Source organism: Oratosquilla oratoria, chromosome 12, assembly GCF_046742065.1.
Source record: "Oratosquilla oratoria isolate Oo_2021 chromosome 12, ASM4674206v1, whole genome shotgun sequence".
Lineage (NCBI taxonomy): Eukaryota > Metazoa > Arthropoda > Malacostraca > Stomatopoda > Squillidae > Oratosquilla > Oratosquilla oratoria.
Window position 1 is genome coordinate 27,951,020 of NC_134788.1, and position 18,158 is coordinate 27,969,177.

At 39.3% G+C, this 18,158-nt stretch overlaps 1 protein-coding gene across 5 annotated transcripts in view; it reads left to right on the forward strand.

The window, feature by feature from the left end:
* LOC143031154 (zinc finger protein 131-like) overlaps positions 1–18,158 on the forward strand; it is an 88,972-nt gene that overhangs the window by 46,123 nt on the left and 24,691 nt on the right. For 2 of the 5 annotated variants that reach the window (XM_076194668.1, XM_076194666.1), the window contains exon 7: positions 14,047–14,283. The exons of 2 other annotated variants lie outside the window; for them this stretch is intronic. In XM_076194668.1, coding sequence (XP_076050783.1) covers positions 14,047–14,277 — 231 coding nt within the window. In that variant the 3' untranslated portion in view covers positions 14,278–14,283. Of the gene's footprint in view, positions 1–14,046; positions 14,290–18,158 lie in introns of all 5 variants that reach the window. One more of the 5 variants, XM_076194667.1, reaches the window with a different exon arrangement.

Sequence of the window (18,158 nt, forward strand, 5' to 3'; positions counted from 1 at the left end):
ATAACCCTCCTTATAGAAGGTTATGATTGTAACAACTGTGTCTCTTTCCAGCTCTTTACCACTTCCCATTACGGAGATATCAAGGCACAAAAACAGACACCATCGCAAAAAAAGACTACTCTCCGTGAGAGATGTTTAGAAAGTGACTCCATGTGACATCGAGTGCGCCTAAACAGAGTTGCCAAATAGTGTGTATTGTCCCGGATAAATACGGGTACAAACGCTAGCATTGAAAAATAGCGAAAAGTTTGGGTGAAAAGTTGTATTTTTCGTATGTTTTGAGTTTAGGGGAAAGTTGGGGCGCCTATAATTTTGCGCCCAAACTTTTCGCGGCCACTGTACACGTATATAGTTAAGAATATTAAAATAAACTGAACAGACCAGGTACGTATATACATGAACAATTAGTTGTAAATGATAAAGTAATACATCTGAAAGTAGAGAAAGGTATAACACAAAGAAACGGATGAAGTATTAAGTTGCAAGGTTCAATCGATGTTTGCGTTGAAAAAAGGCATTGGAAGAGGAAGACACGGAAGAAGTGGCGAAAATCGGGGCCACTTTTAACCCTTGAAAGGAATACGTTTTGAAATGTTACTGGAAAACCTGTATCCAATTGGCAAAAAAAAAAAAAAAAAAAAAAAAATTGAAACATGTTTTATTGAAACTTTATCATACTGGAGAACAAAAATAAGATTTCTGGTACCTATACATGTATAAATGAATTAACTGAAATATAATTGCCAGATAGCAACTTTTATGGACGCAAGTGGCCGCGAAACTTAAAATCGCCTCAAGCATGTATCCAATTGGAAGCTGTATTCCTTACTCGGGTTAAGCCTATTTAACCGATTTGATCAAATTAGGCCCCACATCTCTAGGGGTCTGAGCTTGAAATTGGGCCTTAACTTGTATTATAAAATTAAAACTTTTATATTGTCATTCAATATTTAGTATGTCAAGCATTTAACCACTTAAGTACGACTCAAATTCTCGTGGTCAGCATTGGCTGTCATATGTAATTTGCATCACACTACTTGCATTATAAAATATAATGTCACTGCTGCATTACTTGTTCTCTTTTAATAATAAACACAGAAAACGTGATCAAACCAATTCACAGAATTGGGAGTAACTCATGTATGGCATCCTCGTATACTCACTCGCACCTTATGATGCCTACATAGGCGTCATTGTACGGAAGTGGTTAATACTTTTTGGCAAATATAATATCAGTTTCAAATTTTTGGAGAGTAGAGGATCCGCCGCCAGTTTTCTAAAAGAATCCCACAATTCCTAGCACGGGCCAGGTGCAAAAATATCAGAAAATGTGAAAAAAAAAATTAGACGAAACTGGGAGATGCAAATGAGCGTGGAAGGAATGTTAGGAGGAACCAAACTAATCGTGTTATAAGAAAACCGAGTAAGAAAACACAAACTTCCTCTACTCGGAAAGTAAGCATAATTACGACTATGAAACAAAATCGTAATGTAGTTACTCAGGTGGTATTTGTCCTTTGTCCACACGTTTGAGGAATGGCATTTGTAGTTAATGTCGTATTTGTAACCACACTCTACCACATATTCACAGCATGGTTCATAACAATTAGGAAAACAAACAGACGTGTCACAAACTTCAAAATAAGGAATTGAGAATGATAAGAGACTGCACCAAAACCATGCTAATAGAAGAAATAAATCAACACAAACACACGTGCATGTGTCAATAGGATGTGAAGCGATACAGTTTTCCATATAGATGCATGACTATGTAGAATAGCTTAGAAGGTGATATAACCAAATCTCAAACAATACAAGAGTTCAAATCTAAATATGAAAATTGGAAATTAAATATATAGATTAAGTTGGAACCGTACATGAATTTGAGTCTATCTAGGTATGTTAGGAAATTACAGAATAGGAGACGGAACCCCATGAGCATTGCTCCTCTCCTGTATGCAGTGAGATCTTTCATTAATGGACATTAATTAGCTGTGTTTTTTGGTGTTTTTGGTGCTGTGCAATCACTATACCACCCAAAAACCACTCCAAATCAATGGATTAATCACATCAACAGACACCGTTACCCCCCTTGTAGTCCGTTAATGAGAGGTAGTACTGTACTACAATTAGGTATCTACACACACACACACATACACACACACACATACGTAACTGGTTCCTTGGAAGAAAAAGAAGTCAGAAACACCATTGTGAGAGTTTGAATATCTGTTGTAATATATGGGAGGCTTTAGCACAAGGGTTCTAAGAGTCCAGAGGGTGAAAGCTATTTAAGAAATAAATAAATGAATAAAAAAAAACTAAGAAATAAATAAATGAATAAAAAAAAAAATGGAGAGGCAAGTGACAATAGTTTGGTCAGTCCAAAAATTGATTTTTAAATGAGGAAATTTATTGAATAAACTAATGAATGAGTGACATGAAACAAAAGTACCTAGAAATACAGTGAAAATTTTGTACCAGGAATTAGTGATCAAAGAATTAGGAAGAGAACTGAACAAAGTCAAAAGGGTAAACCCTCGATATAACAGACATCGGATATAACGGACAAAAAATCTGACCGGACAAACCCTTGCTATAATAGATCTTCGGGTGTAATGACAGACCCGTCCCCATATCGTTCGTTATATCGAGGGTTTACTGTAACTGATCCTACTATCAAATACCAGACAAACTTTGGGATATAACGGATCTGTCTGGTATTTCCATCAGATATAACGGATCCTCGGTTATAACGACAGACCCCTGTCCCCATATCGTCCGTTATATTGAGGGTTTGCTTAAAACCTAATATAAATCAGAAGATTGAGCAGTTGAAATTGATAATAAAAAAAAATGTTCCCCTCTTAACCACTTCCATACGGTGACGCCTACGTAGGCGTCATGAGGAGCAAGTGGGTACGCGATGATGCCGACGTCGGTGTCTTGATTATATTGTAGTCATACCTATGTAACCTCCATTCTCTCTAAACTGGCTTCATCATATTTTCTATGGTTATCAAAATTCACAAGTGAAAGATAACGAACGATTGAGCACTGACTATATTTTTTATAATAAGATTATTATGACGCAACATCGCACGTTGGGCAGCTAATGCTGCCAGACGTGCGATGTGCCCCAGAGTGAAGTGGTTAATCCTTTCGATCAACATGTGCACATTGACGTTACCAACGGCACTCGGACAACTAATCCCACTAAAATGAATAGATTGACGTTTATCTCCTCTTGTATATTAGGCTGCCCTATGTACGATACATCACACTACTCGCAATATAAAGTATAGTCATTGCCATATTACTCGTTCTCTTTTACTCTGAGTAATAATAAACACGGAAAACGTGATCATATCAGTTTGCATGATCAGGGGTAACTCATGTACAACTGCAAAAAATATATATATAATCAAGAATCAAGACACCAATGCTGGCATCCTCTTGTACCTACTCACGCCTCGTGACACCTACGTGGGCATCATCGCACCAAAGTTCTTAGCTTCCAGTGGTACGGGGAGGAAAGAATTCTGCCGCTGTGTTTCCCATGTGAGTCTTCAAAGGCAACAAAGTGGAACAGAGCGATTGGACTAGGTACCCTGCTCCCTGTAAAATTATCCTACAAAAAGTCGTATCGGAAATGAAGGCCTTAACCAGGGCTTTGATGATTATGCTTCGTCGTCCATGATTCAAGTACAGGGGTCCCTCAAATAACGAGGATTCGAATAACACGGATTCAATCATACGCGGATTTTATTTCAAAACCATCTCAAATGTAGAGAACCGTTTTAAAATTCGCGCCGAGTGGGGCAAGCATACGCACACACGCGGCAACATCGCAAACAATTTTACCGCCCTAACCTGTTGAAGTGTAATGTTTCTTTCGTTTGGAACACAACTAATAAGTCTGATAATGACTGTGCTTGTCGTGTCTTAATTTCTCTTATGAGGTTCTTATTGTTACTGGTGGTGGTGGTTTGGGAGATCAAAAACAGACATATACACGCTTACACACGTGTAGACACGCATACGTAGACACGTGTTAGACAACCAGTGTATGTTATGAATGCGCGTGCATGTACACACAAATACAAACACAGACACACGCACGTACATGCTTACTTGTACATGTTAACACAGACCCATACACACACACACACACACGCCACACACATACATACGCCACATACACACACACATATACACATGCCACACACACACACACAATGTGTATACGCCACATACACACACATGTATATACGCCACATGCACACACATGTATATATGCCACATACACATATGCATATACGCCACATACACATGTATATACGCACAAACACATACATACGCCACAAACACCACATACATACACGCACACACACACACACACACACGTAAATTACAACTAGGGATATGTTATAACATCACACCTGATTCCCGAAGACATACACATACATACGGTTCTCGGTATTTAGTATGGAAAGTCAGCATACGTGGATTTGGTCATACCCGGTAATTTCAGGAACCTAACCCCCGCGTTATTTGAGGGACTCCTGTAGCCGTTCTGTTTTCTCTTTGCGTCGTGTCCCTTCTTCAAAGAGAATCGAGGACAGCATCTCTTGTGAAATCTCCGCACTTCCTGGGTCCTTGAAAACGGGTGACGGTCAATTAGGGAAGACCAAGAGTTCGTGGAATGTTGTCACCGATCAGTTCCCATGTGAAACTTTACGATGCGTAAGCTGAAGTGAACAGACCAGCTTTTTCCCAGTCGTCATATGTTTAATACCAGTTCCATCGCTGCCATGAAGAGCAAACTACGGGTGTTTGTCTATTTACGCATTATATGCATTCTTTTGGCCGTCAGATAATTAGAAAATTGCGTAACTAGGAAATGGAGGATACCCCTAGAGTCATGGGTATAGGAAGGGGATAATGAAACGTCAGTGATGTCACAAAAATTAATTTATTTTGCAAATTAACATATACGTACATATATATCAAGGGCTTTTCCCCCCTTAATCATCACTGTATTTATTTACTCATTTTACATATTTCATTGATTTGTTTATTTTATTCTTTTCCTTTTATTTTATTAGTATTATTTTTCTTTCATTTTGTTTAAAAGTGTAATGTGCCTTTTGCTTTGTCTACCTCCATTGTAAAGGGAAAAAAGCCTTTGGTGGATATATATGTATATATATATTGTAGATCAGATTTTTGTGGTAAGACAGATATGTGAGAAAGCTATAGGAAAGGGGAAGGATGTTTTTTGGGCCTTTATGGATCTGGAAAAGGCTTACGACAGGGTAGACAGAAAGGCACTGTGGGAGGTTATGCAGATATACGGGATAGGAGGAAAGCTTCTTGGAGCTGTCAAGAGTTTTTATGAGAGTAGTAGAGCTTGTGTCAGGATTAGAAATGGAGAGAGTGAGTGGTTTGAGGTAAAGGTGGGACTTCGTCAAAGATGTGTTATGTCACCCTGGCTGTTCAACTTATACATGGATGGGGTAGTGCGAGAGGTAAATGCAAGGGTAGTGGGTCAGGGATTGGAGATGGTTAAAGAAAATGGAGAAAAGTGGGAGGTGAGCCAGCTGTTGTTTGCAGACGACACTGCGCTTGTGGCAGGATCGGAGGAGGGATTGAGGAAGTTGGTGACAGAGTTTGGGAGAGTGTGTGATAGAAGAAAGCTGAAGATAAATGTGGGTAAAAGTAAGGTGATGAGATGTACAAGGGGTGAAAGTGGCAGTAATCTGGAAGTGAGCATTAAGGGAGAGCAACTGGAGGAAGTGGATAGTTTTAGATACTTGGGTGCAAATGTGGCAGGAAAAGGTGGAGTAAAGGTGGAGGTAGAATGTAGATTGAGAGAAGCGAGTAAATGCCTTGGTGGATTAAAAAGTGTAATGAGGAATAGAAATTTGGGAATGGATGCTAAGAGGAGACTGTATGAAGGAGTGATTGTGCCAACAGCACTGTATGGGGCAGAAACATGGAACATAAGAGAGGAAGAGAGAAGGAGTTTGAATGTGTTTGAGATGAAGTGTCTGAGAAGTATGATGGGGGTTACTAGGCTAGATAGAGTGAGAAATGAGGAGGTGAGGAGGAGAACAGGGGTGGAAAGGGAGTTGGGAGATAGGGTTGATGAAAGAGTATTAGGATGGTTTGGACACATGGAAAGACTGAGTGAACAAAGACTAGTAAAGGAGGTATGGAAGGCAGATGTGGAGGGAGTGAACATGAGGGGACGTCCTAGGATGAGATGGATGGATGGGGTGAAGGGGGCTTTGGGGAAGAGGGGAATGTCTGTTGAGGAAGGACGGGAGAGGACAGAAGACAGGGGTGAATGGAGAATGGTTGTATATGGAAGATGTTGTGATGCATGAGGTAGAATGAACGGGGGGATGGGGGGTGAGGTAGTGTGTGTGAGCAAAATTTTGACGCAGCCCGAAGGGATTTCTCCCCGTCCTCTCCTTTATATGGGGGGACGGAGAGTGGGGGTCGCCGATTTAATGAAGCAGCCTTGCTGTGGATGTGCTGTGTTTTGCAACACTGCTTCTGACCCAGGGCAATGGACAGGGTGCAGGGATGACCCGTCATCTAGGAGGTGCTAAGATGGGAGGGAGGGTGGAGGGGTGTGGAGTGTTTTTGGGGATCGAATGGGTGGGAATGATTTTATGCCTTTTCCTTTTTGGCTACCTCCCTAGTAAAGGGGAAAAAGCCTTGGTATATGTATGTATGTATATATATATATATTTATATATATATTTATATTTTTTTTAATCTAATTCAGGGTCATCTTATGCAAATGCACAAAATATATTTTTTATATAAAGACATCGTATTTTCCCAGTTGTAGAGACAAAAGACCATCATAAAGACAATATTGGCAAAAATTAAACTGAAAAAAAATCTTTTTTATCTTATATATATATATATATATATATATATATATATATATATATATATATATATATATATATATATATATATATATATATATATATATATATATACAGACGCTCCTCAACTTAAGTTTTAGTTACGTTCCGAACGGCCGAACGTAAGTTGAAAATGAACGTAAGTTGTTACTGTACTATACATCCGTAAATTCTATTACCGTATCTTATAAAACACCCCTAAATCATTAATTATACACATAACATTGTAAAATAATAACATTAATTTCAAATAAATTAAATTCAAGCAACATAAATTGAGATGGTGGAGGAGGGGGAGGAGGAGGATGAGGTAAGGCACGTTCAGTCTGTCGTTTGTGCCATGTAAACAATGGACGCAGCGTTATGCGTATTGTTTGAACTACGGAGAGAGCGCTACACTAAAAAATTCACTCAAAAAAAAAAAAAAATTTTACAGTCAGTTCAAACGTAAAATCGAAAAAACGTAAAACGAATGAACGTAAGTAGAGGAGCGTCTGTATATATATATTGTGTAGTAGATAAATGCAGCAAACTGCTGCCTGATATACTAGAAGTCAAGTTCGCACAAGAATTCTAGAAGAAATTAGAGCGGCTTTGGGATTACAGTCAACAACAACACCACAATCTCATAATTGTGCCGTTGTTGTGAGTCATCTTCGTGATGAATCGATTAAAACCTTTGTGAAAACCACTCACGACAATGCCACAACTGTGAGGTTGTCGTTATTGTGTAAACCCACATTTACGTGAAACAAAAAGAGGCGATCTATGTGATACGTTCGTACGATTGGTATTTCCAGATAGGTATGCATTGCAATACGGGTGCCCCTCGACTTAAAGGACCTCAATTTTAATCCACGTTTTATTTGAGAAATCCGCAGCACAAAATTTTACTTATTGAATGTGAAATAACGTAATATATTAGACCTAAAATTCCCTAAATCAAAGTCCATTAAATTGAGGGTCAACTGTATTGTGTAAATGAAGAAGGTGTGTAGATACGCGAGTGTTTTTGCATGCACAAGCACTCTTGCGAGTCCAGAATTTGTAGCCCTGTAATTTTATCGTAAGTTCACATGATATACTAATAATTATAATTACGCCACCCCTTTATCAGAGGGAAAGGGCCATTTGGTATTTGTACATATGTACATAGTAACAGGAGGCTCGCTGACCAAGCATAGAGTGTCTCTACTTGCAGGAGAGGTTGAGGTGATAGTGGTTCGAACCCTGCCACCAGCAAGTTGGACCAAGAGCATAGTTAATTAAATTCCACACTACAAAGTCCTCCATAAGGGGCACCATCCTAGCCTCCTGATAGAGGGAGTTTGTGACGTTAAACTGAATTGTGTAACATGGATAGTGATATGCGGTTTATTAAATAGTTGAGTTTGTGTGTGTGGGTTTGTTGTGTGTTAAGGGGACCCCCCACCCCCAGATTTAAGAAAAATTCGAGAAAAAAAAAATAAAAAAATTATTGCATAAATACATAGTAGGGATCTTGCTCTAGATACTGGTAAAGTGTTTTTATCGTACCGCCATTTTTAAAGGGTTTAAAGGGCCTACCCTCCCTCCCCCCGGCAGCCACATGCTGCGCACGACCATTGTTTACATACATTTTGACCATATTTTACTCTATTTTTTTTGCGTTTGATGCACTCATAAAGTTTTCTCCTACGTCCGGCATGCACGTGAGTATGTGGTGTGAGGAAGTTCAGCCTGCATGCTTGGCAGTGGCCTGAGCCTTACAAAGTAAAGGACATGTACACGTTAGCTTGCCACGTTCACTAATTTGCCGTGTGAAATTCACATCTATTTTTCAGTGAAGAGATATTTGAAGATATTAGCCATGCCTAAGCTATCCAAACAAAAGGCACACTTGCAGAAGATAAGAACGTCTACATTAGCAACTCAAGGGGAGAAAGAAAGAACCCCAGCATCAACTTTGTTATCACCACCTCCGCCACCACCACTAGTACTCCCTCCAGCAGCTCTCTCCCTGCCATCTACATCCACATCCTCAGCACCTGATCCTCTGTCCTCTACACCTATATCAGACACGTTGTCTCTACACAAACAACTGTTTGCTAACAAGTGGCTACAAGGATGCCTCCTTGTTGCAACACCTTGGGTTTAGAGTCTCAAACCTCACAGTGATGTCCCTGATGCAGCAAGAGCCTGTTCCAACACCAGAAAGGAAACCCAAGAAAAGAAAGAGAGCTGAATCCCAGCAATCAGACTACCTTGCTGGGTCATTCTAGACCAAGAACTCAAACTTTGCGACAAAGAGTGAGGTGGTGGCCTATGAGACTCTCACTTTGAGTGAATAATATCCTACACTGTAGGAGGGTACAAAGTGCCTGAGTTACTTGAAAGATGCAAAATCATCATGAAAATACAATGGAACCTGTTTTCAATGGGTCTTAGGAGGTCCAATGTAAAATTTAATCAAACTAAGGGAAAAAAAACTTTAACATTGGTTTCTGAAAAATGTAAGTTTTTGATACACAAAGTCTATCTCCTCCCTCAATTTTCAACCGATTTTTGCATATGAGGTCTCTATTAATAGCTAGATAAATGACAAAAAATGAAATAGAGAGTTTTTTGCATATGTTAAATAGAAATTTTTTAATAACGTGTCAGTCAAAATTTTGCGTTTTTTTCGATAATCTTTTTATATTTTTTTTCCTCAGCGTTAAACAAAGATATTAAAAAAAAAATTCTATTTTGTTTTTTTATATATGTAGAAGATTCTTTTGCTGAAAAATGGAAGACATCGAATAAAAATTGTAAGAAGAGATAGGATTTGAAAGAAGCCCAAAAATATGGTATTTTTACGTTTTTTATTAAAAAATAAAAAACTACTAGTCAGATCTGAATAAAACTCAAGCTGTGAAGGTTTCCTCAGACCTAGATATCACACAGAAAAAATCAGCAAGATCCTTTAGAAAAAAAAAGATTTTGGGCGGGGGGTCCCCTTAAATTGTAATTTATTTGGTAATATTTGAACATTGTATACAGTGAGACCTCTCATTAATGGACGATAATTAGCTGTGTTTTTGGTGCTGTTGTTTAGTGCGTGCAGTCACTATGCCACCGAAAAACCACTCCAAAACACCAAAAACACAGCGAAAACACCACAAACACAGCTAATTAACATCCGTTGATGAGAGGTCTCACTGTATAGACGTAGATACGACTTGGCAGAATTTCATCTTAACCTCTTCACTCCTGGGCACATCGCACGTCTGGCAGCATTAGCTGCCTGACGTGCGATTATGCGTCATAATAATCACATTATGAAAAATAAAGTCAGTGCTCAATCGTTCGTTCTCTTTCACCCGTGAATTTTGATAACCATAGAAAATATGATGAAGCCAGTTTAGAGAGAATGGAGATTACGTAGGTATGTCTACAATAAATATAATCAAGACGCCAATGTTGGCATCATCGCGTACCAACTTGCTCCTCATGACGCCTACGTAAGCGTCACCGTATGGAAGTGGTTAAAGTAAATATTACCAGACAGAATTAGAAGAGAGAATATTCCCAAGGTACAGAAAAATGTGTGATTCACCACAGTCTTGGATCACATGTTGGACTAGTGATTGACAGCTATTACCCTCCCAGATGAGAGCTCAGATCTCGTATATGACTGATCTATGGGCGATGCTGTGACCTTACACGCACACACACCCCCAACTCCCTGCCCATGAGAGTGTAACGACTCACAGCACAGCAATGCTAAAAGTTATTTCAGCCCTGGGTGGGATTCAAACCTGGACTGCCATAGTGGCAGCCGGGAACTCTACCACTGTGCCACAAGATAAATGGCAGGGAGAGAAACCTCCTTGGTATTAATCCCTTGTTTAGTTGTGGAAGAGAAACGACGTACGAGGCAATTGTATATACCAGTCGTTCTTAACCTCTTTCAGTGCACACGTACCCCTTGATTATCTCGGAAAAATTTCTCGTACTCCCATCCAGTACAAATACAATGCGAACATATGAAGAGAATTAGTGATACAAACTTTGCTTTGCTTTTACTTAGTAAATATACGGAATATACAGTGCCGTGCACTGGCTATCATGTCTCGGAACCCAGGTCAAGAACCGCTGCTGTATACCGAGGTTCTTCTTCCCCCTTGTTAGGGAGGTAGCCAAATCTTAGATCCTCATGGATGACGGGTCATCCCTGTCTCCTGCCCACTGCCTCGGGTCAGAAGCAATGTAGCAAGACACAGCACATCCACAGCAAGGCCACTTCACTTAATTGGCAACCCCCCATTCCTCCATCCCCTCATTCAGAAAATAAAGACGACAAGGAGACATCCCTTATGGCTGCATCTACTTTTTCCTCCCTACATGGGGGGTAGCCAAAAAGAAAAAGGCATAGAAATCACTCCCACCCATTTCATTTCCCATATATTCCACTCCCCTCCACCCTCCTCCCTCCCTCTTGTCTTAGCACCTCCTGGATGACGGGTCATCCCTGCATCCTGTCCACTGCCCTGGGTCAGAAGTATTGATATAATTAGTATACTTTGAGGAGACAGTCGAGCAATTCTTCAAATGGGAGAGAACGTTTAAGGTGAAGACACAGTACTAGTGTGTAGGTTTTGTACAAACCTACATACATATACCAACGGCTTTTTCCCCCTTACACGGGAGGTAGCCAAAAAACAAAGGCATAAGAAACCATTCCCACCCATTCCATCCCCATCCTCTACCCTCCTCCTTCCCTCTTATCTTGGTACCTCCTGGATGACGGGTCAATTGTAATATTAAAATTGTCGCCTCAAGTTTTGCAGCCCCGCAGAAGCTGGTAACAATCCTCAGGGTTTCCTAAGGATCTCTGAAAAGGAACGGACTGTTGTTTGTGTTGTATTAACCCATTAAACTCCGATGACATGATGTCTTGTCATTTGGTCAAATAAAACAAAAAATCATAAAACACCAAAATGTTTGATCAAACACCAGAAAAATATGACGTCAGTCCTCGCTTCGCTCGCAGCGAGGACTGACGTCATATTTTTCTGGTGTTTGATCAAACATTTTGGTGTTTTATGATTTTTTGTTTTATTTGACCAAATGACAAGAATCTTTTCATCGGAGTTTAATGGGTTTTAAGCGTTGGTTTTATTTTTGTCGTCATCTCATGGGGGTAAGAGGTGAGCAAACATAAGAACATAAGAATGAAGGAGACAGCAAGAGACCATAAGGCCTACATAAGGCAGTTCCATGTTCATTACCACCTGTCACCCCCATCCATAAAGTTCTCTAACCATTTCTTAAAACATCTGATAGTTTCAGGGCTCACTACATGGTTACTAAGTTTGTTCCATTCCATTCGTTGACCACCCTATTAGTAAACCAATTCTTGCCTATTTCCTTCATAAATCTAAATTTGTCCAGTTTAAATCCATTACTGCAAGCCCTGCCCTGTTGTTTTAATATGATGACCTTGTTTGCATCACCCTTGTTATAGCCTTTGATCCACTTGAACACCTCTATTAGGTCACCCCGCACTCTGCGTCTTTTCCAAGAAAAGATCATTGTAACTTAGATAAGCAACAAATGAAGGAAAGTAAATTAGAATTATGAAATTACCAATAGTTATCATTAGCTTCCAGCTCTGTATTGGTTTAAGAAATTAAGATAAAAAGTCAAATTTTATTGTTGATTTTGGTTGAGGTACATAGACTTGAGTATCTCTTAAGAAACGTAGATGTACTCGCTTTACCAAGATGAAGAATAATATATATATTCGTATATCACTGGGACAAAATATAGTGGCACATTTGTAAGTAATAATCACAAAGAACCCACAGTCGGAATAAAAGGAAACTTAGAAGAAAGTATAACTTCTATGTTTCGGCTAGTAGCTATAGCCCTCTTCGGGAAAGTACTTTCCTGAAGAGGGCTATAGCTGTTAGCCGAAATATAAAAGTTATACTTTCTTCTAAGTTTCCTTTGACTGGGTTCTTTGTGATTAAGACTTGTATATAATTAAGCTTTGACTCTGACACCCCACATATAAGATAGAAAAAAAACTTTCGGTGAAGTAGAAGCCCAATTTAATAAATCTCGACTAAGTGGAAGCCCGATTTGACGGAAATTTTAAACAAATAACAAAATATCCTGGTTTAGGAGAAACACGTTCTCAAAATTGGGCACTGTTCCGTCAACTGACTGTGCAGCTAAAGTCACTAACAGAAAGGTCAAGTTAACGAACGTAATTGTCAAACCGAACATATGTTGTTACTTGGTGGGCAAAGTCAACAGTGGAATAGTTGATGGCCAGTGGTATTTAGCAGAAAGATTCAATATAATGGAAAATTTTGTTAAGACGTCGAAAACAAACATCCAATATAGCGGAAAATTTTATTTAATAAAAACTCCCTTGGGTGTATCATTTCAATAAATTGGGCTTCTACTGTATATATGTGTAAACACACACACACATGCACACACACACACATATATATATATATATATATATATATATATTTTTTTTTTTTTTTTTTTTTTTTTTCATTTCCCTCTGTTTTGTCCAATGGAGTATACCACTTTCCCATATTGTATGGGTGGTGATCCCAACTGTTATGTATAAATACAAAAGTTTTACAAAATTTATAATGTGTTTGTTGCCAGTGCAGTTGTGGGTGCTTGTGCGTGGATGTGGGTGTGGGTGTTTTCCTCCATTTTAGTCCACATTGGATCGGATTATCATCTCGCTACATTTTTGCATATTTTTACAGTGCTGTGATTTTTGCACTGATAATATTGACCAGTTGCAGTTATTTAATTTTATCTGTCATTAAATTTCATTTGCATTAAAGAAAATCTGGGGATTTCTTTGCGTAAACTTCAGATGTTTCAATTAAATCTGTATATATTTTCTTTTCATGTGCACAGAGCAAATTGCCAACTTTTGAATGATTAACTTGATCTGCTATGATAATGATAAAACAGAATTACAATTCAGTTAGACTGGACAATTTTTATTTATCTATTTTTATGTGATAAAAATGTCATTACATTGTATTGAACATCTAAATGACCAAAGACATTAAGAGGAAATTCTTCCTCTTTCTAGGCCTTTGGCGGGGAAGCGTTTCTGTTGACCAAGAGTCGTGGTGGGTCGAACGCACTTTACTTGTGCGAATTCTGCCCTAAGAGGTTCAATCACAAGGGGGACTATGTCAGACACACCCGCACCCACACGGGGGAGAAGCCATTCAAGTGCCCGCAGTGCGATCACAGGGCTGCGCAGAAGGGCAACATCCGCAGCCACGCTTTCAAAGTCCACAAGCTCGTGCTGGAGTAGGCAAGTGTACGTGTGAGTGTGCGCTCATTTTTTTGTGTGCACATGTACGCGTAAAGTGTGCGTGCTTGTGCGTTTGCTTGTAGGTGGTGTATTTTGAGCATGTTTTTATACGTATTTGTGTGAACTTTGTGCATTACTTATTATTATTACATGTGTGTATGTGATTATATTTAAAGTTTAATGAGTACATATTTTGTTATGTATATGAGAATATGTATGAAATAGTTGAATGATGGGTACATGGTGGAATGTGGTTACAAATTAATACACTTGTGTATTTGTTATGTGCTTATATATTACTACATGTATTTTTATTGCATGAATGTATATACATGAACTGTGTGATGTTTGCATACATGAGTGTAAAGTTGTGTAAATATGTGCAGTTTCACAAAATTATTTGTGTGTATACATGAACATGTGTACTAAACACACATTATACACAGTTATATACACAAGAAACCCACAGTCAGATAAAATAAACTTCGAATAAAAGAAGATTCTGTATTTTGGCTGCCAACTGTAGCCCTCTTCAGAAAAGTACTTTCCTGAAAAGGGCTACAGTTGGCAACCGCAATATAGAATTTTCTTTTATTCAAAGTTTATTTTCTCTGACTATGGGTTTCTTGTGTGTTATTTACAAACGTGCCACTACATTTCTCTACATCCTACCCCGCCTCTTTGCACTCTGTCAAGCTACTTTCATGTGATTGATATTTATAAATCCATGCCAGCATTGTATACTATTGATATAATATTTGACAAATTAACAAATATAAATTGAGATATATTGATATATTTCTTATCTTGGTGTTGATATTTCAATATGAACAGTTGTTTGAGAGATAGCTTGAAACCATTGCACCACCAATAATTGCAAATCGTCATTAGTCACTATTGCTGTTCGGTTGAAAGTTGTATGAAAATGAACTGCATGATATGGACCCAGACGGATGTTGAGAAAAAACATATTGGGATACATACACTATATTTATACGTATGTACATAGATTCACTTGTATGTTTGCAATGTTTTATTTACAATGTAATTTCCTTTCCATAAAGACAAAGCAGAATAGGTTGGTAATTGGATAAAAAGATCATGTTTTTGGTAATTTTGGAAATTGGTTGACAGATAAGCAACACTCCATAAACACATATGTCAGCATGACAAAAAATCATAAAACACCAAAATGTTTGATCAAACACCAGAAAAAATATGACGTCAGTCCTCGCTTCACGCGAAGCTAGGACTGACGTCAAATTTTTTCTGGTGTTTGATCAAACATTTTGGTGTTTTATGATTTTTTGTCATGCTGACATATGTGTTTATGGAGTGTTGCTTATCTGTCAACCAATTTCCAAAATTACCAAAAACATGATCTTTTTATCCAATTACCAACCTATTCTGCTTTATCTTTATGGAAAGGAAATTACATTGTAAATAAAACATTGCATATATAGATCTGCACTTTGATTACTGAAGGATCATCATAATCGTAGTGTCTTGGGCAAGACTTTCGTACTTGCTGGCCAAGCGTTGCTAAAACATATGCATATATAGATCTGCGCTTTGATTACTGAATGATCGTCATAATCGTAGTTTTTTTGGGCATGACTTCTTTTGGTACTTGCCGTTACGTCTTGCTGGCCAAGCATTGCTACTTCAGTGGAGGTGAAGTCAGTTCGAATTCAACCACTAGCGAGTTGGACCAAGGGTGTGGTTCAATTAATTCCATGCTATAAATTCCTCTATGAGGGACACAGTCAATGCCTCTGGATACAGGGAATTTACCAGGGATCAATGACGTGAAAGAGAATCGGCTCCCCACTGCCCCTTTAACCACTTCAGTATGAGTCAAATTCTTGTGCCCAGCATTGGCTGCCATATGTATGATGCATCACACTACTCGCATAACAAGATACGAAGTGACAGCTGTATTCGTTCTCTTTTACTTTGAGTAATAATAAACACAGAAAACATGATCAAACCAGTTCACAGAATCTGGGGGTAACTCATGTACAACTACGAAAAATAAATAATCAAGACATTGACGCTGGCATCCTTGTGTACCACTAACGCCTACGTAGACGTCTTCACACCGAAGTGGAAACCCGTCAAAACCTTCACCTCCATCAGGAGGTGCAACCTTGATGGGCTGGCAATCGGTTCCCTGACTAGGCCTAAGATCTTTATCAGTTTAAACTACGGTATATTTCCTACACCTTTTCACATGTGCCGATGGTGTAATCAGAAGTGTGACGGTCTTGGATTCACATGCGAGTTCGAATCCCGCAACTCCTCTTTACCGATTCCCAGAAGTGATGGTTCCTTTCCCCAACAGTCCAAGTTCACAGGGCAAAGGTGATGGCTTCTGCCACAGATGTGCATCTTCTAGCCTAGGCACATCACCTTTTGACATTAGGAGAGTTGACCGTGTGTGATGGCAAGGACATAGAGACGATCCAACACAAATTCAACGCAGACGTTAAACCATAGTTTCTTCCCTCGAATCATGATCCGTGGTGCCAGCTGCTGCGGTTTTACGATCAGTAAAATTTGAGGCAATTGTTATTATTATTTTTTTTTTTTTATTTATTTATTCCATTTATGATTGGATGCTCACTGTCCAAGCGGGTTAGGGCGTCGTTACTTGATGGTGACAATTCAAATCCTGCTTGGGGCGAGTTGAACCAAGGGCATGGTTCGTTAAATTCCACGCTACAAAGTCTTCTGTAAGGGGCACCGTCCTAGCCTCCTGATAGGGGGGAGTTTGTGATGTTAAACCTAATAAATTAAGATTCACATCATAGATGAAAAAAATAATAACGTTTTTTTGACAAGGAAGATTTGAGACGGGACGGTTGGACGGGAGGGAAGTGGGTGGGGATAGGTACGTGCCTCTGACTTGGCTACCTCCCTTATAAGGGGGAAAAAGCTCTCAGTATATAGATAGATTTTATTATAAGGGTGAATGGAGAAGGGTTGTGTATGGATGATGCTGTGATGCATGACGGGGAATGGTTAGGGGATGGGGGGTGAGGAAGTATGTATGAGAAAAAATTTGACGCAGCCCGAAGGGATTTCTCCCCGTCTTCTCCTTCTCTGCATGAGGGGGGTCACCAAATTTATGAAACGGCCTTGCTGTGGATGTGCTGTGTCTTGTGACACTGCTTCTGACACAGGGCAGTGGACAGGATGCAGGGATGACCCGTCATCCAGGAGGTGCCAAGATAAGAGGGAGGGAGGAGGGTGGAGGGGAGTGGAGTGTATTTAGGGATGGAATGGGTGGGAGTGGTTTCTATGCCTTTTTCTTTTTGGCTACCTCCTGTGTAAGGGGGAAAAAAGCCATTGTTATATGTATATATGTATTTATATACATTATGGGAGCTCACTGGCTGAGCAGGTTAGGGCGTCGTTACTTGTGGCAAAGGTCAAGGGGATGGGGGGTTCGAATCCTGCCACCGGTGAAGTTGAACCAAGGGCATGGTTCGTTAAATTCCACGCTACAAATCCCTCTGTGAGGGGCACCAACCTGGCCTTCCGATAGGGGGGAGTTTGTGACATTAAACCATATCATTATCATCATATTCATATACACGAGTTTGAATTGGGTATCGTCTTGATATTGTGTAGCAAATAACGGGAAGCGGGAATTATATTACGCTCAAGTCGTATCAAAGGAAAAAAGGAATGACGACAATAATCATGCAAGCCTCACTCGTCAGAAATCGGTGCCACATAACTTGTTTTCAAGAAAAGTGCATTTTTGTGCTTTCTCCGTCCGTGTCTTTAACGACTGCAATTACGAAATGCTAATTTCGTGTGAGAAAAGTGTGACATTAGCATACAATTGCCATGGCTAATAAGCTTCAAGCACA